Raw genomic sequence first — 26,875 nt, forward strand, 5'->3', positions numbered from 1 at the left:
CCCCAGCCCTTGGCAACCACTGATCCATGTTATTTCCCTATCGTTTTGACTTTTCTAGAATGCCGTATACACGTAATCATGCGGGGGAAGCCTATGAGCCTGGCTTTGTTCGTTTAGTGTAGTGCATTTACAATTAATCCACAGTGCTGTGTGTATCGTAGCTCATTGCTTCTTACATCTGAAAGGTATCCTGTCATCTAGTTGTATCACGATTTATCTGCTTCTCATTTGAGGGAAATTTGAGTTGTTCCAGTTTTGGTAATTATGCATAAAGCTGCAGTAAACGCTTTCGTACAAGGTTGTTGTTTTTTTTATTATTATTATTTATTTATTTATAGTTTATTTTGGCTGCGCTGAGTCTTAGTTGTGGCATGCAGACTTCTTAGTTGCAGCATGCATGCGGGATCTAGTTCCCTGGCCATGGATCGAACCCAGGCCCCCTGCATTGGGAGCATGGAGTCTTACCCACTGGACTACCAGGGAAGTCCCTTGTACAAGTTTTTGTGTGAACTTGAGTTGTCATTTCACCTGGGCAAATACCTAGGCTTGGGACTGCTGGGTCATTTGGGAAGTATGTGTTTAATTTTACTAGAAATTAACAAACTGTTTTCCAGGGTGGTTGTACCCTTTTTTATTCCCACCAGCAATATATAAGAGTTCCAGGTGAGGAGTTGAATGCTATCTCATTATTTGTTGACTTCTCTGGAATTCGGAAAGCCAGGTGTCCAGTGGTCAGTACAAGCATAGGAGGTGACGGAACTTGTAGGGCTGTCTGCCGCAATCCTACCACGAGTAGGCAGCCTTTGTGAACCTCCACCAGAGAGCTTCCTTTTATAAGGCATTTCAACATTGCTAACCCATTACACATCTTTCCAAGGACAAAATGCAGGATAAACCAAAACTTAACGTCATATTTAGTTTCCATGTCTAGCCACTTAAATTTTGATCCAGAAAAAGGTTGTCATGGAAATGCTATTGAATCTTTGTCAACCTCCAGCATGTCTATCCTGAATTAGGGTCATTTGGAGATAACACCAAAAAGGTGTCTGAGTTTCCCGATGTAACTTTTATTATAATTGGAGTATGAGCACTTTAAAAAAAAACAATTTCATGGAGATATAATTTATAGACTATAATAATTTAGTTTTTCCCTAATGTCCTCTTTCTGTTCTAGGGTCCCATCTAGGATCCCACCTCACATTTAGTCCTCTTAACCCCTTAGGCTCCTCTTGCCTATGATGGTTTCTCACACTTTCTTATTTTTGGTGACGCTGAGAGTTTTGAAGAATGCTGGTCGAGTGTATTGTAGAATGCCTCTCCATTGGGGTTTGTCGGATGTTTTTCTCATTAAGACTAGGGTTATTTATGGGTTTGGGAGAGGAAATGCACACAGGTAAAGTGCCATTTTCATCACATATCAAGGGTACTTAACTATAAACGTGAAGTGGTGTTTGTAAGGTTACTCCCCCTCCCCCTTTCCATACTGTCCTCTTTGGAAGGAAGTCACTGTGTACAGACAACACTTGAGAAATGGGGAGCTCTGCTCCCTCTGCCTATTTTTAAATTAGGCTTTTTGTCTTTTTATTGTTTAGTTGTAAGACTTCTTTATATATATTAAGTACAAATCCCTTATCAGATGGATGATTTGCAAATATTTTCTCCCCACCAGTGGTTTGTCTTTTTGCTTCTTGATGTTGTCCTTAGAAGCACAAAAGTTTTGGGACTTCCCTGGCGATCCAGTTCAGGGAGTGCAGGTTCAATCCTTGGTCGGGGAATTAAGATCCCACATGCCACATGGCACGGCCAAAAATTTTTTTTTAATTAAAAAAAGTGTGTAAAAAGCACAAAAGTTTTTAGTTTTTTTTTTAATTTAACTTTTTTTTTTTAAAAATTGAGGTCGGGCTTCCCTGGTGGCGCAGTGGTTGCGCGTCCGCCTGCTGATGCAGGGGAACCGGGTTCGCGCCCCGGTCTGGGAGGATCCCACATGCCGCGGAGCGGCTGGGCCCATGAGCCATGGCCGCTGAGCCTGCGCGTCCGGAGCCTGTGCTCCGCAACGGGAGAGGCCACAACAGAGGGAGGCCCGCATACCACAAAAAAAAAAAAAATTGAGGTCTAGTTGATTTACAATATTATTTTAGTTTCAAGTATAAAAAGTTTTTAGTTTTGATGCAGTCCAGCTTATCAGTCTTCCTTTTTTTAATCACTTGTGCTTTTGGTTACTTAGCTAAGAAATCATTACCTGGGACTTCCCTGGTGGCGCAGTGGTTAAGAATCTGCCTGCCAGTGCAGGGGACACGGGTTCGAGCCCTGGTCTGGGAAGATCCCACATGCTGCGGAGCAACTAAGCCCGTGCGCCACAACTACTGAGCCCGAGTGCCACAACTACCGAAGCCCACGTGCCTAGAGCCCGTACTCTGCAACAAGAGAAGCCACCCAATGAGAAGCTTGCGGATCGCCACGACTAGAGAAAAGCCCGCATGCAGCACCAGAGACCCAAGGCAGCCAAAAAATATAAATAAATAAATAAAATTTTTTTTAAAAAAAGAAAGAAATCATTACCTAACCCAAGGTCATGAAGATTTACTCTCGTGTTTTTCTTGTAAGAGTTTTATAGTTTCAGCTCTTACATTTAAGTTTATGATCAACTTTGAGTTGATTGTTTTGTGTGACGTGAGCTAGGGTTCAAATTTATTCTTTTGCATGTGGATATACACTTTTTCCAGGACCATTTGTTGGAAAGGTATTTTTTTTGGTCCCTTTGTCAGAAATCAGTTGACTGACTATAAATGTTAGAGTTTGTTTCTGGACTCGGGGTTCTGCTGCATTGATCTTTATGTCTCCCAGCGCCAGGCCCACACGGACTTGATTATTGTAGCTTTGTAGTAAGATTTGAAAGCAGGAAGTATGAGTCTGCCAGCTTTGTTCTTCAAGATTGTTTTGGCTGTTACGTGTCCGTTGCATTTTCATACAAATTTTAGGATGTTTGTCAATTTCTGAGAACACAAGCACCATTTAAGCAGTTATCATAGAACTACAAATCCAGGATCTTCAGCTGAGGTCATGAAACTCCTGTGCTTCTTAAATGGGCACATACCTCACAGAATACACATTTCACCCTCCAGGGTACCTAATACTTCTAACACCTTCCCTCATTTAATTCTTCATTCTGCTAACATCTGTATGTACCTGCCAGTCTCCAGGGTCACGGTTGGGTACTGAGTACACGGCGATCATTAAGATCCAGTTTCTGCCCTCACATACCTCCTGTCTCATGGAGCTGATAAATGAGACACATAACTGAGAAACAGCCTTATAGAGGCTTTGATAGAGATGTGCAAGGGAGTGAAGTTCCAGGGGAGTGGTTTGCACTCAGTAAGCGTGGACTCCGTTTGGCACTTCTGACAGTTTTACCTGTCAGAAGTAACGGACAGGTCACTGACTCATCTAATCTTTACAAGTCCTGTGATGTGGATACTCTTTTTCTCCCACATTACAGATGAGGACCCAGGTCAGTGTTCCACGGCTTTTTGAAAGCTTACTAATAAATAGAAAACTTTCTTAAAGGCTCCTTTAAAGTTCTTTGTGATTTCACAATAAATGTGATTTAAAACAAGCCAAAAGAGTGGGCAGAGTATCATTTTGCTTTCGCGCTGTACACAACCCCTCTTCCCCACCCGCTCCTCTGCTCACCACCTGGGAAGTGGCTGCTCCCCGGCCTCCCCACTAAGACTGGACGTGTGGAAAACAGGCAGTCTTCCAGCAGGTGGGGGCTCTAAGCGCGAATCTTGCCTTAAGTGCCTTGCACAGTAAATGGTTTGGGGTTGGATGAAGAGTTTTAGTGTTTTCCTGAGTAGATACATAGTGAGTGATAGGACTAGTGTGGTGCTGGAACAGAGAGGGAAGTGGGGGAGGGGCCAGAATATACATGACCGGTTTCATGAATGCTGCTGCGTCCAGCAGAGAGACATAGTAAAACCATTTGGAGTATTTTGTTTAGAAATTCATGAATAGGTTAGAATTGTCTGCTATGATATGGAAAGTGGGCCAGTTTCAAAGATAAATACTCTGTGGACCATTAGGATTTCAAGGCTGCCTTTTGTCAGTGATTGGTAGCTTTGCACAGTTATGGAATGCAGTACACATTTATGTATCTAGTATTTGGTGACTCTGAGTTTTTCTAAATGCTGTGTCCTAGCCTAGTTATTAAGTTTATCATTTAAACTCTTTTCAGATTCAGTAAAATAAGAATCAGAGAGCAGAACAAAGGAAAAACACTTCCTTTATATGGCAGGCACTGTACCAGGTGGTATTTTATATGTATCATTTAACTTAATCCTCAGAGTAACACTGAGGTAAGTGTACTTACCCTCTTTTTACAAAGGAGACTCAGAGGTGGGTGACATCACAGAGCCCAGCTGGCTTGCCTTCAGAGTCACTGCTCTTTCTCTCAAAATTGCTGTTCTCAGAACTAGTTAAGAAATAGCCAGGGAGGCCCTAGGAAGACATTATTAATAGCATTTGCTGATGTCACCCAACTGTAGTCATTTATTAACTCCACAAATATTTATTGAGTGCTATTACATACCAGGTACTATGCTAGACAGTAGGGAGGTGGAGAGACTAAAACAAACGTGGTCCTTCCCCTCATGGAGCTTATGTTCTAGTGGGAATTAGATCTGTAGATGGATTTGCATTTTGCTTTATCTGCTTAATGCAGGTGTCCTGTTATGTACATGCATGCATACGTACACGCATATACACGTTTACATTTACGTTAATGTGAATAGCTTCAGGTTTGTTTTCTGTAAAGAGAGAAGGATGAAAAAAGTCTTTTGTAGATTAACAAGTTTGGGGAACTTCTTTTATTACATCGTGTGCCTAGAATTTCAGAGAAACTCTGTGCAGTAAACTCCTTTATGAATTGTGTTTATATTCTGCTTAGAAAGGTTTTTTGTTTGTTTTTTAACATTTCATAATGGAAAATTTCACACTTATTCAGCAGTGGAAAGGAGACTGTATTAAACCGCTGTGTACCTATCACTTACCTTCAGTAATTACCAACTAATGACCAGTCCTGTAGGGAGGCAAGTATTGCAGGTAATTGGGTTCAAGACTAATATTCAACTTACAGATTAATCTCTTTTACATAGGTTTTATGTATAACTGTTCTTTGTCAAAGAGATAATTTTATCTATTGTTTATTCAAGTATTAAGAAGATGGTCATTTAGTAATATAAGCTATTTTATTGTGAGTCTACTTTATTAATGCTTTAGGATGGAAGCTTCCTAAGATCTGAATTAGGCATATGTCTCCCCATTATATTCATTTGTCCAGCTAGGTAAGTGCATTTAAGTAAGTAACATTTAAAGAAAGGCATTTGTTCAAAATAACCTGTTTCTTCCAGGTACTCTTGGCCCTCTGTCATATTTTGCAGAGAAGAACAAAGCCAATGGTATTGTAACACTAACTTTGCAAATCTCTTTGTGAGTTGGGTCTTTTTTGTTGCTGCTGTTTGGTGCATGATTAAATTTATGATGATACAGCAAATGTTTTGTTTGTTTTAATGATTACATATTGATTTGGATTTCTTTCTCTTGTGCAGAAGGAAATGTACAAATTACAGCTGAAACTCTGCTAAAATCTACTGAGGAAGTACAAGGTATGAAGGTCAGTGGGACTAAGACGGATAATAATGAAGGACACGAGAACGGCCATGTGAGTAAAGGTCTCGCGGCTGGGCGCAGCGGATACCCAGAAATAGACAAAATCATGACCAGTGGTGAGGTTTCAGAGACAAGCACGTTAGTTTCCCTAGAGCCTTTAAACTCTGTGGACCCTGGATTAATAGAAGCAACTAAAGAAAAAGAATGTGAAGAACTAAAAACCTGTCCTCCTTGGTTGTCATTATTACCAGGGAAGAGTGCCATTTCCAAAGTGGACAATGGAAAGGAAGAGTTGTGTACATTAAACCTTGTCTGTGAAGCAGATGACAATCGCCAACAGGTTCCTGTCCACCATAGTGAGAGACATAGTTCTGCACGTGGTAGTCCCAAAGCCATGAGAAAGGTGGTTATTGTAGAACCTTTAGAAGAAAATTCTGAAGTTTCACATTTCACATCATGTTTGTCTGGTCCAGAATCCAGAACAACATCCTCAGAAAAGTGTGGTTTTGATGGTGATAGCTTGCCAAAGGGATCTGCTAAAAAGACAGACAGTTCCTGTTTTGATGGGGACGATCAAAGCAAGAACTTGGCTTCTAGAGAAGAAAATGAACAACCTTTGAACCCCAGGAGTGAAAGAGAGGAACTCTTTCTTGTTAATGCCAGGCAAGCAGAAGAGGATGCTAGTGGTCACTATTCTGGAAAAAAAGAGGCTGTTGACTTCCCCAAAGAAAATATCCACGATCACTACTGCCCTCAAGGCAGTATCCATACAGACTGCTCTAGTTCTTTAAAGCCCAGTTCTTTTACTGAAGCCACGGAAATAATGTTTAAAAAAAATGATTTAAAAATCACTTTAGACATTCAGGATAACTTGGCAAACCATGAGGACCATAGAGGAATTTTTGCTAATATAAGCCATCCAGGCACACACTCTGAAGAGAACCATTTTTCCTTCTCGATGCAGATTGAAGAGCCAGAACAGACAACCACTATAGGGCCTGGTATGTTAAGTGAAAAGATTTACAGTAAAGATTCTAACTCCTTAGTCAGCACCCAGAGAAATCTGGAAGGCAGAACCCAGTTAAAGGAAGCATCACATGATGGATTTCTGATTGAAAGAAAATCCCCTGTGAGTTTAACACCAGAGGGCCAGATAAGTTCTATAAATGAGGTGTTGAAACCCAAGAAAGACATTGTTCCATTACTGCCAGCCCTAGAATTTGATGACAGACCTGAGTCAGAAATAGCTGTACAGAACTCCCAGGACGATGGTCCCCATTTAGATAAAGAGAGCGCTGCATGGGAGGTGAATGAACTTCCTTACGCCGATGAACTAGTTGTAAACAAAATAGGAAGTGAATGTGTTTTAAATCAAGTGTCCCTTAATTCTCAAAACCATGCGAAGTTGCCAACTGACAAAGAGATGCCTGTAGCAGCGAGCGAGGACTTCCGACGGAGTCAGCACCCTCCGTCAGAGGATGGAGCAGATGGCACTGCTGGTACCCAGACTGTTCCTGTAAAGACAAAAATGAAAGACATCTCTCCACCAGGTGACAAAACCTGTGGTGCCTCTTCAAACAATCCCACCTTAAACAGCAAATCAGAAAGCCTAGAAAGAAAAACTGAAACAGCTGATTTAGGAGTAGAAGGTCTGCATTCCAGACTTCTCTCAAATCAGAAAGAAGCAGGCTTGCCTCAAGAGGTCTCTGCCATGGAATGTCAAAGCATTCAATCTCGGGATCTCTCTAGCTGCCCTTGTGTAAGAAAAAACGTCCCAGAGGAGAGCGCGTGTTCTGCCCGTGGTGCCCTGGAGCCCAGCGAAACCATCCTGGGAGTTGAGAACTGTCTGATAACCAAGTGTGAAAATGCATTTCAGCACAGCGATCACCGCCCCCAAGGGAGAGAAGCCTCCATGGGAAGTTGCATCCATAAAGTGAGTTGTACATCGGCGGAAAGTGAGCCAGATGGGGGAGAAACTGAAGGCAGCCTTCCAGGAGGTAAGATCAGAAACGAAATGACGGCAGGCATGTTAACTAGTGAAGCTCCAAACAGGACCATCCACACCACCTGTCACATCCATCCCAGCGAGGAAGGGCTAGAAGAAAAAGAACAGAACACACCCAAAGAGACTGTGTTTTGTAAACATAACATCTGTGATTGTGCCGCACAGGAATTAAACCAACCCGCACACATTCTAAGTCCTGAGAAATTGTTGGACCAGTTGTCTACTGTTGTGTTCTCCGGTGTTAAAGACATGAACCAAGCAGCTGAAACTCCTGAACAGAAGGCAGATGAAGCCCTCGGCTGCCAGAGTAACCCAAACAGATCCGATGGATGCAGAAGTGAAGATAACCCAGCTAGGGAGACACTAGGCAGCGACCAGAGAGAGGTGGTCGCAGAACCTAATGGAGAGGTGAGCCACAGCCTGAAGGATCTGCCAGTCGGTTCAGGCAATAACAGCTCATTGTCTGATGGAAGCCTGAAGAAAGGGGCCTTTGAAAGGATTTCTTGTTGTGAGGAGCCCATAGATGGTATGGCAGACATAGTCTCCATAGGCTGTAGTGATAAGGGCACAGAAGGCGTTCTGGACATAAGGGTGTCTAGTACTCTTGATGGGGGTGCGAGGCAGGATGGGCCAGCGTTACAGGAAACCTCAAGGAGTGTGCTGTCACAGAGGGTAGAGCCTATTGCTGCATTTATGGGAAGGATCGACCAGGATTCAGATTCCCAAGATGCTACTTCCTCGACAGCAGACTCTCTCGAAATTAAAAAATCACGTGAAGAGAAAGTATGCAGATTGTTAAAAGACTGTGAAATGGAGGTGTGTCCAGACTCTTGTGCCCCTGAGACAGGGTCTGTGGCAGATCATAAACCAAATTTAAGAGTATTGGATAGAATAAATGTGTCTTTAATTTATATTGATCTTGAACAGCAAGCTAAAGAAGCATCTCTGAGAGAAACACAAGGAATGATTGAAGGATCAAGACTAGAAATAAATTCTGAGCACGACAAGGGAAATGCCATTGGAATTTCCTCAGAAGAAGAACTGACATCTTCTGGACACCAAGATGAGAACTCTGTTCCCCCGGGAAGCCTGAAATCCTCTGAGATAATTCCTTTGCATCCGTTGTCTCAAGAAAAATCAGAAACAATTATGAATAGTGAGGAAACTGACCCGAAAAACCTTTTTAAACCAAAAGATGGTGAAATGCCCTGTGAGAATGTAAAGGACTGCATGGTCCTGCCTGAGATGAAAGGAAGAGCACCAAGGGATAAGAGTAATCCTAGCGAAGAAAGCGGTGCAGCCCTCCTTGCGGAAAGTTTGCCTTTGACGATGGAAACAGAAACCGAAGTGAAAAGAGAAGAAACTGCAGAACACCAGAGGGGGCCACGGGGTCAGTTTCCTGCTGTGGAGGAGTCTGAAGAGATGACTGTCAGAGAAGGTGTTCATGGTGATAACATGAGCCGGGTGTCTCAGACCCATCTTAAACCCCCGAGGATGCTGCGTGATGCTGAGGACCAACAGAGCCAGAAGGTTTTGGACTACAAGGAAGAGGAACAGATGCATCAAAAAGAAGCACATGCAGCTTTGGAACAATGCACATCATCTAATACGTTGTCAGATGAGGTGCAAAGTAAGAGCCAACCTAAGGATAGCAAAGCTGAGCCCACCGTGGTGAAAGAAATCACCCTAGCAAAGCCAGCCACAGGTGACACTGCTGCAGGGTTTCAGAAGCTGAAAGACCCAAAGGAGGAAAGCTTGTGTCGCCCATCAGAAAAGGACATTGAGTCGTGTGCAGGCCCTTGCCTCCATGATGCCCCCCGGAAAGCACAAGACCCCAACTCCGCTGGGCGTGATGAACTACACGGTGCCTTTGGGAACACTTCACATCAGAAAGGAGTGCTTCCCTTAAAGAAGCAGCCCCACCGAACGTGTAAGAAAGTTTCCTGCCAGGAGCTAGTCAACACGGGGAGGAAAATAAGTAAAATCAGAAATTCTGCCTTTTTAAAGAGCTCCTCTGAAACCATCCCCACAAACGCACACAGATTTCTCAGTTCACATGCTGTGTCTGCACCCACGCAACCGGAATCTGAAACAGCCCCCACCAGGAGCCTTGTTAGCCACGTACCAAAGCAGAAGGCCACTCCAGGCCAGCCCTCGGGTAGCCTGAATGTTCGGAAGCCTACCAAAGAATCAGCTTTATTCAGCAAGCTGTCCATCCTTGCCTCCAGACTGGCCCCGGCCACAAAGACCCAGAAGCTGCGGTATCAGCGGTGTTCCTCTGACCTTCTTCCAGTGGCTAAAAGCTACAAGTGGCTCAGATACAAAAGGCTCCTGGATGGGTTTTCCTACAGCACAACACAGCTGAATCCATGGTTGGCACGTAGTGATTGGGACAGGAGGCCTAACAGTAAACCCTTGAAGCTTTATTCGCTCGAAGCCATCAAAATGAGCTTCATAGATTTGAGCGACAAGATGCCATCCCTGTTGTTTGGTTCCGAAATCTTCCCAGTATCCTTTCACGTGAAGTCGGGCTCCGAGTGCGGGACCGAGTCCCCAAGAACTTTTCCCGAGCACTGTGCACCCGCGAGGCTCGCCTTAGGAGAGGCCCACCGGTGCCCGTCTTCACCTCCCAAGTGGACCTTCTCTTTCTTCTTGGCCCACGACTGCCCTGGGGTGGCCACGTTCAGGGAAGACCCTGGCATCTACTGTCAAGCAGGCGCCCAGCCTCCACTGCAGCCTCCAGTTCCTCTCCAGGACCATGGAGCCACCGCCATAGTCCAGACCAGAGCAGGCTGCTCCGTCCTTGGCCTTCACACACTCCTAGCACTTTGTTCCCCAGGATGTTACCGAATCTGGACGAAGAAACGGAGCTGCTCCAGCCACATGCCCACCATGCAGAGGCTCTTCCTGACCCAGTTTATCCAGGGTCTGAAAGGGTTACGGTCTCCCACCTCCATAGCAGACAAGGTCTTCTGTTCTCTGCCCTACTCAGTGGGCCGAGTACTGTCCATTTGGAGCCAGCACGGGCCTTCTGCCTGCCCCTTCGAAATCTCTGCTCTTCATTCCTCTCACAGCAAGCGGCAGCCACCTCTGGGCACCATGAGCAGGTAAAATCCATCCCCTGTTCTTTGCTGAAGTCCCATGTTTGCATCCTACCATTGGAGAGAGGAAAGGGCGCTCCTGAAAATGCAGGACTCAGAGTCTGTGTCTGCATTTCCTGTTTATTGCCAAATCTCTGCTAAGAATATGCAGCAGTTAATTCTGAAGTGTAGCCCCCTCTAATTTTCCTGAAGGATCTAGATTTCTTGCAGAACCCTTTATTTTGTATCTTCCTTTGTTCTGTCCATTTAATTCTATGAACCATTAAATCTTGAATCTCTCCTTTTCTCCTCTTGCCCTCACCTTGCAAAGAACATATCCCATTACTGTAAGTAGTGACTTGTGACTTGTAGCTATTACTTGTTCACAGGGTGTTATAACGGCCTGCACCTAACTCAGTGGTTGGTGTGTAAAGGATACAGAAGAAATACTTTTTAAATAAAGTAATTAATTACGTAGGCATCACCAAATCTAGTATAGGAACCTCTGTGTTTCTTTCTGGAGCAGAGAAGCTTCAGAGATTGGCATTTACATATTATAGCTATAGAATTTATAGAATTTTAAGTGAACTGGAAAAGAGTTCTTGTGGTTTGACCACTGAGGATAGTTGAAAATAATTTCACCAATATCATTTTACCTTCTAATAGGAAATGAGAGAAGAAAAAGAATTTGGGAGTTAACATCCCTAAAGATCTGCTTTAGACATAATAGGTAAATCCTCCTATTTGTAATCCTCTGGATAAACAGAAACTTTAAACATTATTTGGTTTTCCCTTATCATTGCTGTAGTTTAAAACTTCAACACCAAAAAAGCCTTAAAATTCCAAATGGCCTGGGAGAGGCCTTGTTGTTTGTGTGTCTGGGCAGAGTCTCTCATGCAGAACCATTCTGTCATTGAAAAGCTTCTGGGGCATACTGTGAAGTTACCCAGCATCTTAGCAGAAAACTAACTAAATAAAAGAGCTTCAGAAAGGCACCCCAGAACCTGAATGTGGCTGCTTGTGAGTTCTTGTCCTGTAGGTAAACAGGAAAATGTTCACTTCTTATCAGGCAGCCATAAAAATACAACAGGATGAATCAAATTGTTTTAAATGATGGTGCACTGCTTCTGTTGCGTAGTTTGTTTGCCTCTACAACAAACTCTGCTCTGTGTCTGTAACACTCAGTTTTAAATCATGTTACCTTCTTTAAACTATGTCCAGTCCTAAGGTAGCATGGAGGGTAGTTATTCATTTCACCCTGTGAAGGTGAATGACCCTATGACCCTTTTCCCTCTTCCAGAACTCTTTCCCACCTGACTTTTATGTTTTCTGGTGGGGGATATTTTCTCTCTCCCTTAGATCCTGTATCTGACATTTCATTTATTTTATTTTTTAGTTTACTTTTAATTAAATTATATATATGTGTGTGTGTATATATATTTATTTTATTTATTATTGTTTTTAAATTTATTTATTTACTTATTTTTGGCTGCGTTGGGTCTTTGTTGCTGCACGCAGGCTTTCTTTAGTTGCGGCGAGCGGGGGCTATTCTTCGTTGTGGCGAGCGGGCTTCTCATTGCGGTGGCTTCTCTTGTTGCGGAGCACGGTCTCTAGGCGCCTGGGCTTCAGTAGTTGTGGCACGTGGACTCAGTAGTTGTGGCTCACAGGCTCTAGAGCGCAGGCTCAGTAGTTGTGGTGCATGGGCTTTGTTGCTCCGTGATTTAATTTAAAAAAAAAATTTTTTTTATTTATTTTTGGCTGCATTGGGTCCTCGTTGCTGCGCGCAGGCTTTTTCTAGTTGCAGTGAGTGGGGGCCACTCCTTGTTGCGGTGTGCGGCCCTGTCATTGCGGTGGCCTCTCTAGTTGTGGAGCACGGGCTCTGGGTGCACAGGCTTCAGTAGTTCTGGCTCGCAGGCTCTAGAGCGCAGGCTCGGTAGTTGTGGTGCACAGGCCCACTTGCTGTGCGGCATGTGGGACCCTCTTGGACCAGGGATCAAACCCGTGTCCCCTGCATTGTTGACAGGCAGATTCTTAACTACTGCGCCACCAGGGAAGTCACTATTTTTTTTTTTTTTTTTTTGCGGTACACGGGCCTCTCACGGTTGCGGCCTCTTCTGTTGTGGAGCACAGGCCCAGCGGCCATGGCTCACGGGCCCAGCCGCTCCGCGGCACGTGGGATCTTCCCGGACCGGGGCACGAATCCGTGTCCCCTGCACTGGCAGGCGGACCCTCAACCACTGCGCCACCAGGGAAGCCCCCTATTTTTTTAATTGAAGTGGTAGGGGTGGTGTTTGTGGGAACTTTTTTTCTCATTGGCTCTAAAAGTGCCTTAACATCATATATATCCTTGGCTTAGAGCTTAGAAGTTTGCTGTGTTTGTAGACACACTTAGAAATGTTAAGCGTGATAAATTGGGGAGCCCCAGAAAGCAAGACTCAACCAAGATTAAATTAATTTATGTTTCCACAGGGTTTTCTCATTTGAACCTCATCCTCCAGCACTCCATAATATGGGTCAAACAGGCATCTTTTTTGCCTTTTTTTTATAGATGATGAGACTGAGGCACGTGGTTTTTTTCTAACTTGGGTCACTCAACTGGTTGCTGTGTCAGCTGAGCTAGACCCAGATGAGGCCTCTGATTTGGTCAGCCCCTTTCCCAGTATTCCAGATTGGTGCTAAACTCTCTCACAATCTGAATTATCTGTGTCTCAGCCATTGAACAAATTTCTCTAACTTCCCAGAGGAGATGGATTATATGGTCATTATATAAACATCTGATTAATTAAACCTGTACAGTGTCTAAATTCAGTAGAAATGGATACAAGCTTTACTTTGAGGGGTACCAAAAGCTCTCCAACAATGCATATTAATGTATCTATAAGTGATTAATACCATTTTTCATCTATAAAAATCAAAGCTTAATTATGAAGAAACTAGCCCTGTGAACAGTTTTCATCTACATGGCCATGTTTTACGTGGAACTCGGCTTTAAAGAAAATAAGGTTTCTTCACAATTTTTTGTAAGTTTATAGAAATTGGCAGATTTTATTTTAATACGGTTAATACAGAACTGAGGAGTGTATTTTTATCTTTAAATTACTTTTTAAAAACTTTAACATACATGTTCAACAACTTGATTAAAAGGTATAAGGTAAAGGGTATTCTTGTCCTCCTCCTTTCTCTTACTGTCCTCTGTATATCTCTCTCTGCCTTTCCATTTAAGTTAGAATATAATCTTCCTGTCAGCCTGCCTACATTCCAGTGATGGGCACGTACATGTAATTCTCATGCCTGGGAGGGAGGTTTTCGTCTTCCTGGGTGACTGACACTTCTTGTCTTCCTCGGGCTCTGATTGAGCGTCCTTCCACACCCACGGTACACGAGAGCCTCTCCTGCCATCCCGCTGCCCTAACCTGCCTCTCTTGTACTTTTGCTCCACTTCAGCCACACTGCGTTACCGTCCATGCCTCTTCCGGGCCTGGAAGCTGCTTACAGCACCAGCGGCAGTCATGTGAGGTGAGGCTCCAGTGGCGCCTGGCACGTGAGGGCTTGTGGCTTGCAGTGTGTGTGTGTGGTGTGTGGTGTGTGTCTGTCTGTCTGTCTGTCTGTGTGAGAGAGAGAGAGAGAGAGAGAGAGAAGTGGGAGGCGAGTGCACTAGCGGCTGGTGTGGGTCGGACATGGTATAATTCTGACCTCTTGTTCTCCTTCTAAGCCTGATCAGCATCTCTCAGATGAACAATCTGAGGTTCAACCTGTGTAACTAAAGTTGTGTGATCAATCCCATTTATGAAAAAAACGTCAAAATCCCTAGCCAGCTCATTGTACCACAAGTCCCCTCAAGATACTTCTTGGTCATTTAGCCGATTTCAGTTCCCGGATGGGATTGATGTCGTCAGTCACAACATCAATCCATTTGTTCAGTTCACTAAGTGTCTTCTTCCCACAAAAAACCGGTTCCTTTTTATGTTTTTCCTTATTCACTGCATCTTCCTCGTTCATTATTCCATCACAGTGAAGTGGATTGACCACATTCTCATCGTTTTTTACATGTATAGACACAGGTGTGTCCAGAAGTGACAGGACAGGTTTACTGGGAACGTCATTCAGCTCTTGGCTGGATGTTAAGACGAATGTGCCGACATAGAAGGTGAACCCGTCCCATGTCGTTCTTCTCTGTCTCTCTCTCTGTGGTGCTAGGCTAGAGCCTCCATTCCCTGCCTTGGTACCAAAGTCTCGCTTGGTAACAGACTCAGCTGTCAGCAAGCTCCTGCTTTCAGCCTCCGAGTTCCCGGTTCCTGGATTTGATGAGCTGGATGGTGTGACAGCCCCATGCCCCCGACCGCAGAGCAGCCCCCCAGAACAGAAAGAGGTAAATTTAAAGTGCCGGTGGGGTCAGGTGGCGGTGGCACCACAGATGACGTGACAGGTACAGATGGGCCCCTGAGTCTCTTTGCTACCACCTTTAGCTTCAGCTGAGTACGGGAGGTTAGCAAGACACTAAAAGATACCTTGAATCTCTTCTTCCTCGTCGCCTTCCAGACCCTTTTCTCTTGATGATGCATTTAACAGTGTTTAGAGAACTGAACCACAAAGCAAGAAGCTTCATGCATTCAGAGACGAGTGAACAATGGTGTGCTTCAATTTTGCAGTATCTGCTGTCTCCAACAGTTGCAAATTTCCATATTGACAATCTCAGTATCTGAACTGCATGTACAGTAACATAAAGGGGGCGGTTGCTGAAAACACTGTTGGCAGGAGTGGGGGCGGCGGGGGGTGGGAGCTTTGTCATAAACTACTTCCTGAAGTCATCTGTACACTGAGGAAGCAATGCAGTGGGTGTCAAGAAAGGGGACTTCATATATTTAGAATGACTTACAACCTGACCATCTTTCTTCTTCTTAAAAATAGACTGAGCCGGAGAAGAGGCCAAAGAAGGTCTCACAGATTCGCATCCGGAAAACCATTCCTAAGCCAGACCCTAACCTTACCCCCATGGGCCTTCCTCGACCCAAAAGGTGAGCGCCTTCTCTAACATGCATGTGTGCACTTTTTTGGAAGTTGGCAGAATATAATGACCTTTTGAATGATCATATACTCTGAGCTTTTGTTATACTTCTAGGAATTTATCCAAAAGAATTCATCGGTACTGTGGCCAGAGATTTGTGTGCAGGGATATTTGAACGCATTCTCGATCACTTTTCCTGAGCTCTCTATGCCGGGTGCTGTCGCTCTGTGTACACAGTCCCAGTTCATCCTCCAGGGGTGCTGGAAGGTAGGCACAGCCGTCGTCCCCAGGTTTAGGTGACGGTGCCAAGGCTCAGTAGCTGAGAAATCTGTGTTAGGCCAGAGCGTCCCTCATGACAGAACAAGTGGTTCCTGTCTCTCACAGGTCTTACCCGACCCCACAGCCCAGGCTCACAACATTCTGTGCACAAAACTGGGAAGGGACCTACACATCATGAAGGAAAGATGTCTTTTTTTTTTTTTTTTTAAAGAAAATGCTACATCCATGTTATGATCCATAGTATAGCCTTTAAAAATTTGGATTCTAAAGATTTTTATGACAGAGCTGATTGCCAATTCCTATAAAGTGAAATGGAAAGAAAAAGATTACTAAATTATGTATTGGTTGGGCGTGATTCCAAATTGTGTATTTGACATGATTGCAGTTTGGGGATGATGTATATTACACAGACACTATGAAGATATAAACATTTTTAAAAGATCTCCAGAGTTATGTTTTCTTGTGATGGATTTCACTCCTTAATTTCTCATCAGCAAATGGAAGCCTGTGTCCCTTGATTAACCCAAGGTAAGTTATTTCACCTTCCTGAGCTTCAAGGACTTACCTGTAGAATGTGAGTAAGAATTCCCAACACTTAAGATTGCTGTACAGTCCAGTTGAGAAAATAATGTGCACTGTATCTATTTTATTGCTTCACACAACACAAACGCGATAGTTAAGTGTTACTATGATTTACGTTCCACTTTTCCCACGTGGTTCTTATCTTAACGTGTTGTGTTTTTATCCTACATTTCTTTTATTGATCATCCTACCATGTCTTTTCAAGAGAAATTTTTAAAGTATTTCAGATATCCTGGGTTGAATAGTACTTTTTACTAGAATGAAATAGAGTTCAGAATCATGGTATTCTCTCTTGAATTTTTATGTAGATAGAAGTTCTGGAAAACCTTATTAATAAAGATAGGTAGTTGGGAGTGGAAAGAGTTTTAATAGAACAATGACATTCAATCCTTTCAACTTCTGTCAAGTAATATCAAAAAATCACAGAGTGATCTATCAACAAATCATATTTAATGATTTATCACCTAATCTTTTTTGAAAGCAAGAAAAAGTGCTGACTCACTCGGGTTCTATCACCCAGACTTTGGAGGCCAGCAGTGGCTCAGTTTATGGGACATGCACCAAGAGGATCTGACCAGTTTCAGATACCTAAGAATTCTATGTTACTTTCTCACTTAGGGGCACTTTATTTAATCCTATATAATGAAAGGGTTGAAAAATATAAGATCTTCAATAAATCTTTACCTAAGACATCTTGGTAAAATGCTTTTATTACTTCATATACACTTTTGTATAGGCACTTTGGAGGTGCTGATTTAGGGCATTAAATTTATGGAAAATTTTAGGGCTTCCCTGGTGGTGCAGTGGTTGAGAGTCCACCTGCTGATGCAGGGGACACGGGTTTGTGCCCCGGTCCGGGAAGATCCCACATGCCGCGGAGTGGCTAGGCCCGTGAGCCGTGGCCGCTGAGCCTGCGCATCCGGAGCCTGTGCTCCGCAACGGGAGCGGCCACAGCAGTGAGAGAGGCCCGTGTACCGCAAAACAAAAACAAACAAAAAAAAAATTATGGAAAATTTTTGACATACAACTTACTTGGTGAAGGCAGTTTTTATTATTCAAGCCCATTGGCCAAATCATTCTTACTTCCTAACTTTTCTGCTTTCCAATTATAATATAGTCATCCCTCAGTATCCTCGGGGAATTGGTTCCAGGAGACCCCCCGATACCAAAATCCACTTATGCTCAAATCTCTTACATAAAATGACCTGGTACAATGAATACAGCCTCCCCTCCATGTCTGTGGGTATGAAACAGTAAATATGTTAATATTTACCTTCAAGAAAATCTACAGACCATTGAAAAATAAATTATGAAACACTTCTTGTAACGTAGATTTCTTAAAGCCATAAGTCAAAATTAAAGTTATGTATAAGAATTTCCCATTTATGAGTTTATAATAAAGCAATGTAATTTATAGCTAAAATAATAAATTATGAAGTGAGGAGTATGTTAGCATGATATTGCTTCAGTAAATATGTATACATGCACGAATAAAACTTATTATTAGACCTTTAGGAACAATTAAGAATCATGTAAAAAATCAGAAATAAATCCATTAATTTATATAAATCTCATGATTGCTTCAATATTTAATGTAGGAGAAAAGTGTATCACTGCAAACCAGTTGGCATGGCAGCTCATATAATTTTTGTTGTTAACAGGAAGTAGAAGTTATAATATTTTGTAAGATGAAGGTTGAATAATTGACTTAAATATTTCCTTATATGATTTGATTAATGTTCTTCTAAGTGATAACAGACTGTGCGTGAGAGTTGAGAATAGTTTGAAAAGACATTGTATACAGTTAAATACATGACCAAGCTATTTTTGGTGTTTGAAATTCTCTTTCTTAAGTAGGCATTGTTTGATGATAGTCAGGAGGTGAGTGAGGCAAAGTCCCTCTGACAGCCCCATTCCACACCATATCTGAAATTAGGCTGAGTCCCCTCTCGCTAAAGCTGCTCTTCTCTTAGCAGAACTGTGTGTAAGGTGGGGAAAGACACGTCCAAGACAGGTTTACGGTGATTTCATTAATATCTGAGGAGGGCCTAGTGAGATCAGTCATTTTATTCCGATACCAAAGTAGAATTCAGGGTGGATAGGGGCTATTCTAAAGGAATTTGTGGGGGGACTTCCCTGGCGGTCCAGTGGTTAAGACTCTGTGCTTCCACTGCAGGGGGCATGGGTTTGATCCCTGGTTGGGGAACTAAGATCCCGCATGCCGTGTGGCGTGGCAAAAAAAAAAAAAAAAAAAAAAAAGAATTTGTGGGAATGGAGACATCTACATGAGTGTAAGGACACTTCTCAGGTGTGTCATGTGCAGGAGATTAAAGATCGGGAGATTGATTACCCTAGAGCTGGGTTTCAGTGTGTCTGTGGAAAGTCTTGTAGTACACTGGTGTGAGGACCCCTGGGCTAGCAAAACCATAGGGCTTTTACCTTAGTATCATGTTATTAGTCTAGGTCCAGTCAGGAGACAGAAACCACACAGTATTTTAAACAGGGGAAGTTTAAAGTGTTAAAGTATAACAGGAGAGTAACTGTTAAGGTGTACCGAGAATTCTGAAGGGCATCCTAGGGCCAAGGGAGAAGGGGCCCCTCTCCCCCAGATTGGAGTCTGACTTTGTTGGAGAAGGTGTGGTTGCAGCCCATCAGATGGCCAGGTTGCTAACGCCAGAGCTGGGCGAGCAGGAAACAACAACAGCCTTCTAGGGCATGAGCTGAGGCTGGAGGGCAGGCACCTGGGGTGTCAGGGTGCTGCTGCAGGTGCGTGGCCTGGGGCATGTGGCGTTTGCTCCAGGAGAGTCACAGGAAACAACCCTCAGGATGTTGGGGTCCCACTATGGGCTTCAGTCCCTGAATGCCCCATCTGTGGTGTGGTGGTCACCAGGCTAGTGCTGCAGGGGCACTGGGGGGTGCTCCACACTCTGGCTGTACAGCTGGGGCAACTGTCCCCATCCGGCCTCGCCCCAGACATCCCAGTACACGTGCACCCATGATGGGCCATGTGTCAGGCACAAGAAGAAAAGCTCCTTTGCTCCTCCAGTGTTCTCCAGTGCCTCCTTCTGCCGAAGCTCAGCACCAACTCACTGTGAAGAAGAAATGCATTAGGAGTCCAAGATGCATTGTCACAGAGCAGGTACTGAGGGCGCATTCTGAGCTGAGAAGCAGTAATTAGATAACTGGTACATTCCAGTAAACAATAAAAATTTAAATAAACACATTCACTTGACCAAGAACTGTTCTTTTAGGAAGAGATATGAATAAATGGAAAGGCATGTATTTAACACAATTATAAAAATAAAGAAGCAAGAATAGCCTGGAAAATTCAGAAAAGGAGTGAAATAAGAGTACTAGTCTTAAGAGATCTTAAAATATATTGTCAAGTCTCAATAATTAAAACAGTATGATGCCAGAGCATAAATATACAAATTGGTAAAACAAAGTCCATAATTAGACACAAATACATAGAGAAATTTAGTATGTGACAAAGGTGTCCCCTCAAATCAGTGGTGAAAAGATGGACTATTCAGTAAAATGCTACTGGGACAGCTGGGTGGCCATTCTAGGAGTAATAAAGCTGGGGGGCTTCCCTGGTGGTCCAGTGGGTAAGACTGTGCGCTTCCACTGCAGGGGACATGAGTTTGATCCCAGGTCTGGGAACTAGATCCTGCATGCCACAACTAAGAGTCCACATGCCCCAACTAAGACCTGGTGCAGCCAAAATAAATAAATAAATAAATATTAAAAAGAAGAAGAAGAAAGCTGGATCTCTACCTTAGACCTTTCACCAGAATATCTTCCAAATAAAATCAGACTTAAATGTAAACAAATGAAGCTGTAAGAATAATTGAAGAAACTATAGGAAATGGTTAAGTATAACACAAAATTCAGAGCCATAAAATAAAAATCTGAAAAATATATGTCATAAAAATCTATCACTTCTGCTGGGAAAAAAAAGAAACCAACTGTAAACAAAGTCAAAACACAAACTCTTAGTTAACTAGATAGGAGGAATCCTTTCACAGTGTATACATATATCAGGTCATCACAATGTACACTTGAAATATCTTACAGTTCTGTGTGTCAGTTACACCTCAGTAAAGCAGCATCTAAATGAAAAATTTTAAACAGCTTTATTGAGAAATAGTTCACATACTATGTAATTCCATGTGTTTTAGTATACTGGCAAAAGATACTAATCCCAAGCAGGATCAATAAAAAGAATTTCATACCTAACTTCAGAGTTTCAAAGACAAAGAGATAATCTTAAAAGAAGCCAGGGAACCTTATAAATGTATACATCAAAATCTTCAAAATAATAGCAAACAGAATCCAGCAACATATTACAAAATGATTATACATGTGACCAAGTGGGATTTATGCCAGGAATGCCAGGTTAGTTGAACACAGGAAATTAATCAATGGAGTATACCACATTAATAGAATAAAAGGGGGAAAGCACATGATTATCTCGTTAGATGCAGAAAAAGCACTGGACAAAATCCAACACCCTTTCATGATAAAAACACTCCATAAACTTCAGAATAAATAAGAGGGACTTCCCTGGTGGTCCAGTGGCTAAGACTCCGAGCTCCCAATGCAGGGGGCCTGGGTTCGATCCCTGGTCAGGGAACTAGATCCCACATGCCGCAACTAAGAGTTCGCATGCCACAACTAAAGATTCCGCATGCCACAGCGAGGATCCCACGTGCCGCAACTAAGACCTGGTGCAGCCAAATTAAATATTTTTTAAAAAGGGAGAGAGAGAGAGAGAAATAAGGACTTCCTCAAATGAATAAAGGGCATCTACCCAAAAACCTAAAGCAGAAATCCTACTTAATTGTAAAAGACTGAAAGATGTCCCCTAAGATCAGAAACAAGACAAGGATATTCACTCTAGCCATTTCTTTTTTTTTTTTTTAATTTTTAAAAAATATATTTATTTATTTATGGCTGTGTTGGGTCTTCATTTCTGTGCAAGGGCTTTCTCTAGTTGTGGCAAGTGGGGGCCACTCTTCATCGCGGTGCACGGGCCTCTCACAATCGCGGCCTCTCTTGTTGCGGAGCACAGGCTCCAGACATGCAGGCTCAGTAATTGTGGCTCACGGGCCCAGTTGCTCCGCGGCATGTGGGATTTTCCCAGACCAGTGCTCGAACCCGTGTCCGCTGCATTGGCAGGCAGATTCTCAACCACTGCGCCACCAGGGAAGCCCACACTCTAGCCATTTCTATTTAACATTCTGCTAGAGGTTCTAGACAGGGCAATTAAGCAAGAAAATGAGATAGCACTCAGAAAGGAAGTAAAACTATCTTTTCAGTATCTTGTATATAAAGAACCCTAAAGAATCCACTATTAGAGCTAGTGAATGAATTCAGCGAGTTTGCACGATATAAGATGAAGATACAAGAAAAAGAAAAACGTATTTCTATACATTAGCAATGAGCAATCTGAAAATGAAATTAAGAAAACAGTTCCATTTACTGTAGCATCAAAAAAAAAAAAAAAAAAACCTAGGGATAAATTTAACAAACAAAGTGTAAGACTTGTTCAATAAACACTACAAACTACCAACTACTGTTGAAAGAAATTAAAGACCTGAATAAATGGAAAGACATCCATTCATAGATTGGGCTACTTAATGCTGTCAAGAAGTTAGTACTATCCAAGGCAATCTACAGCTTACTGCAATCCTATTATAAAATGTCGACTACCTTTTTTTGCAGAAATTGACAAACTGATCCTAAAAATCCTGAAAATACAAGTGACCCAGAATAGGCAAAACAACCTTGAAAAAGAGGAACAAAGTAGAAGACTCACACTAACCCATTTCAAAACTTACTACATGCACAGTTAAAAATAATTGAAATGGTAAATTGTATGTTCTGTATATTTTACCACAGTAAAAGAAAAACACATACACAAACTTAGTACAAAGCTTCAGTAATCAAAACAGTGTGGTAATGCATAAGGATTGACATAAAACCAACGGAGGGGACTTCCCTGGTGGCGCAGTGTTTATGAATCTGCTTACCAATGCAGGGGATACGGGTTCGAGCCCTGGTCCAGGAAGATCCCCCATGCCGTGGAGCAACTAAGCCCATGCACCACAACTACTAAGCCTTCACTCTAGCGCCCAAGAGCCACAACTGCTGAGCCCACGTGCCACAACTACTGAAGCCTGCGCACCTAGAGCCCATGCTCTGTAACAAGAGAAGCCCGCGTGCAGCAACGAATACCCAACAGCCAAAGATGAATAAGTAAATTTATTTTTTTTAAAAAAATGGAATAAGGAATTCCCTGATGCTCCAGTGGTCAGGGTCTCCGTGCTTTCACTGCCAAGGGCCCCGGTTCAATCCCTGTTTGGGAAACTAAGATCCCATAAGCCAAGCTGTGTGGTAGCCAAAAAAATAAATAAATAAAAAGTAAACCAATGGAATGGAAGCGTTTGGTGGTTTCTTATAAAACTAATCATACTCGTACCGTACGATCCAGCAATCATGCTCCTTGGTATTAACCAAATAAGTTGAAAACTTACATTCATATAAAAACCTGCACAGAAATATTTACAGCAGGTTAATTCATAATTGCTAGAATTTGCAAGCAGCCAAGATGTCCTTCAGTAGGTGAATGGATACTAAATCATGGTACATCTAGACAATGGAATATTATTCAATGCTAAAGAGAAATGAGCTCTTAAGCCATGAAGAAGACATGGAGAAACCTTACTGAAATACTACTAAGTGAAAAGCCAGTCTGAATAAGCTACATACTGTATGATTCCAGCTATGTGACATTCTGGAAAAAGGCAGAACTGTGGAGACTGTCAATGAATCAATAGTTGCCATGGAATAGGGAGGAGGGAAGGAGGAATAGGCGAGTACAGTAATTTTTAGGGCAGTGAAAATGATTCTGAATGATACTGTAATAGTAGATACATGTCATTATACATTTCTCCAAACCCACAGAATGTGCAACACTAAGAGTGAACCCTAATGTAAACCATGGACTGTGAGTGATTATGATGTGTCATTGCAGGTTCATCAGTTGTGACAAATGTTCCACTCTGGCGCAGGCTGTTGATAATAGGTGTTGCTGTGCTTAGTAGGGGAGTTGCAGGGGGTTCCAGGCAGGGTGTATATGAGAACTCTGTCCACTCAATTTTGCTATGAACAAAAACTGCTCTAAATAAGTCTTTTTTGTTTTATTTTGTTGTTGTAAGATAACAGATAACCCACGGAATCAGAAAAAGTGTTTGCAAGTCATATATCTGATAGGGCTCTAGTATGCACAATATATAAAGAATTCTTACAACTCAACAACAAAGCGACAGCAACGCAATTTTTTTAAGTAGGCAAAGATTCTGAACAGGCATTTCTCCAAAGAAGATGTAGATAAACGGCCAAAAAATGATGCTCAGCATCATTAGTCATTAGGGAACTGCAAATCAAAACCACAAGATGGCTCTCACCCACTAGGATGGCAGTAATTTTTTTACAAATAAAAACAACAAAATAAGTGCATTGAGGATGGGTAGAAATTGGAACCTTCATACATTGCTTGTGGGAATGTAAAATAGTGTAGCCACTGTGGGAAATAGTTTGGCAGTTCCTCACAATGTTAGACAGAGTTACCATATCACTACTTCTAGGTATATGTCCAAGGGAATTGAAAACATGTTCACACAGAATCTTGTACATGAATGTTCATAGCAATATTCTTCATAACAGCTAAAAAGTAGAAACAATCGAAATGTCCAGGGCTTCCCTGGTGGCGCAGTGGTTGAGAGTCTGCCTGCCAATGCAGGGGACACGGGTTCGTGCCCCGGTCCGGGAAGACCCCACATGCCACGGAGCGGCTAGACCCGTGAGCCATGGCTTCTGAGCCTGCGCGTCCGGAGCCTGTGCTCCGCAACGGGAGAGGCCACAACAGTGAGAGCCCCGTATGCTGCAAAAAAAAAAAAAAAATGACCATCAGTTGATGAATAGATTAAGAAAAGGTGGTCTATCCATAGAACGTTAAAAAGAAGTACTGAGACGTGCTACACCATGAATGAACCGTGGAAACAGTGTGCTAAGTGAAAGATTGACTCCAAAGGGCACATACTGTATGATACCATTTGTATGAAGTATCCAGAATAGGCAGAACCATAGGGGCAGAAAGTAGATATGTGGTTGCCAGGTGCTGGAGTAGGAGAGGGTGGATGTGACTGCTTCTTGGTCCAGGGTTTCTTCTGTGGGTTGTGAAAATGTTCTGGAATTAGTGGTGATGAATAACATTGTGCCTCTACGAAAATCCACTGAACCGTACACTTTAAAGGGTGAATTTTAGGGCCACCATCACCTGGCTGTGAGGAGACCCTGTAGGTGCTCCAGCACAGGATCAGGAGCGCTGCACCCACTGACCACCAGGCCCCGCCACATCTTTACAGGGGCCAGATCTGCCACGGCATGAGCACAGCAATGTGCTTTGGGGGTCACAGTGGCATGGTCCTCACAGGAGACCCCAGGGACCAGGGCTTGACCCCCGAGTGAGCCCCTCAGAGCCTCAGTTTTGTCAATAGTAGAATAGCACAACCTTGCTTTAGAATTTTCTCAAGGTGCTTCTTTACCGGAGGGAAATCAAGTCGTAAAAACAGATCAAGAGATGGAGGGAGCAAGGAACCACCAGACAGAAGATGCTCGAGCGTAGACTCTTGCCAGAGCCACTCTGGGCAAAGTGGCATCTGCACAGGAAGTGTCTACTTTTGAGGACGTCTACCCATCCCACCACCTCCAGTGAGTGAAGCCCCTCTGAGGAAGGCAAAGCTTGTTGAGAGCCTAGGAATCCCAGAATCTGAACTTGGCGCTTCAGCACTCACCTGAGCTCAGAAACTGGACATGGGTGCACACTGCCCTGATTTGCTCATCAGAATGACTGTCAGAAGCCTAATCTTTCACTTTCCAACTACCCATCTGACATCCTTAATCTCACGTAGCTATTGCTGTTGTTAAGAAGCAAAGTAACAGTTGTTTGTTGGAAATCCCTGTGAAAAATCTTATCCATGCTATTATTTATGTATTTTTTCCACAAGCATGTTCTTTGCTGAATTGGAATTGAACCAAACTGAACCTCAATTAAGATTTTCAAAAAGCCAGGAAGAAACTAAAGCACAATGCCGAAAAGTTTGTTGCTGTGCTGTTCAGTCACTCCTTAACTTATCTGAAAAAGGTTTAAAGCACAGAAACTTTATAATAATTTGCTCTTTTGTAATAAAGGTATTGTGCTGTCTGAAAATAAGTTTCTACTAAGTGGTGGCCTGAAGGTTGAAGCTATTATCTTCTACATAGTACCAAAAACTAAGAGTGAACAAACAGATTGAGCACACTCATAAAAATAAACAAATAATAGGGTGAATTTTATGATATGTGAACCAGGGCTCCTTGAAGACCGGCTACAGGTCTAGGGCAGGAAATGCACGAGTATAGACTGTCTTGTGCCAGAAAGTGATGAGCTCTCAAGAGGCGACTGGGGTCATGTCGGAGAGACGCAGGAACCAATTTGAAGAGACTCTCACTGCCACAGATGAGACAGTCTGAGCGTCAAAAGGAATAATAACTGCAGTAGATTGAAGCACATGAGATATGTTTCAGTCCAATAGTTCATAATGAATGAGTTCACAACTCACTGGCCGTGTTTGGATGATAATAGGGAAACAATTCATTGTTTTGTAAACCGGTAAATAAAGGGAAAGAACCAAGCACACAACCCACTTTTCCTGTGCAAACGGTACCTCAGGGTTACCAAAGCATGGATAAGCATGAAGTTTTCTTTAGATGGAAGATTCCTCCCGGAAGAATGATAGACTGTCACCATGTACAATCCTAAAGAACTAATAAATATATTCAATGTTTATCAGTGGCTGGCTGCTAATACACAAAAAGGGTGACAGCTGGGTATCATGTCCCTCGTGATGGACACCTAAAAGTCTATCAAAAAACCCGGAACACCTAAATCTGATCATACCTCTCTATTTAATTACCAGTCCATAGGAAATACCTGTAGTGTTTCCCATATGTTTGGGTCAGAGGAGCATGTTAAATGACATCAGTGGGATGTAATCAAGAAAATCTAGACTGGGGAAGCCACAGACCAAATGACGTGATTTCTTACACACAAAAAATTACAAAATAAAAAGGCAGAATAGGACACTTCACAAATTGGGACAGTATTGATCAGACTTAGAGGTTCCAGGGACTTTGTGTTGTTTGAGAGAAGGG

At 42.8% G+C, this 26,875-nt stretch overlaps 1 protein-coding gene across 19 annotated transcripts in view; it reads left to right on the forward strand.

Annotated features, from left to right (window-relative positions):
• PRR14L (proline rich 14 like) overlaps positions 1 to 26,875 on the forward strand; it is a 56,237-nt gene that overhangs the window by 23,345 nt on the left and 6,017 nt on the right. For 13 of the 19 annotated variants that reach the window (XR_003677366.2, XR_003677364.2, XR_003677360.2 and 10 more), the window contains 5 exons: positions 5,406 to 5,453; positions 5,604 to 10,776; positions 14,194 to 14,265; positions 14,947 to 15,118; positions 15,658 to 15,764. Coding sequence is in view for 8 of the 19 variants with exons in the window: in XM_028480779.2 (XP_028336580.1) it covers positions 5,406 to 5,453; positions 5,604 to 10,776; positions 14,194 to 14,265; positions 14,947 to 15,118; positions 15,658 to 15,764 (5,572 nt within the window). In the remaining 11 variants the exon portion in view is untranslated. Of the gene's footprint in view, positions 1 to 5,405; positions 5,454 to 5,603; positions 10,777 to 11,415; positions 11,480 to 14,193; positions 14,266 to 14,946; positions 15,119 to 15,657; positions 15,765 to 15,868; positions 16,022 to 16,527; positions 16,562 to 26,875 lie in introns of those variants that run through there. The other 6 variants (XM_007128720.4, XM_028480777.2, XR_008616048.1 and 3 more) reach the window with 5 other exon arrangements.

Source organism: Physeter macrocephalus, chromosome 19 (assembly GCF_002837175.3).
Source record: "Physeter macrocephalus isolate SW-GA chromosome 19, ASM283717v5, whole genome shotgun sequence".
Lineage (NCBI taxonomy): Eukaryota > Metazoa > Chordata > Mammalia > Artiodactyla > Physeteridae > Physeter > Physeter macrocephalus.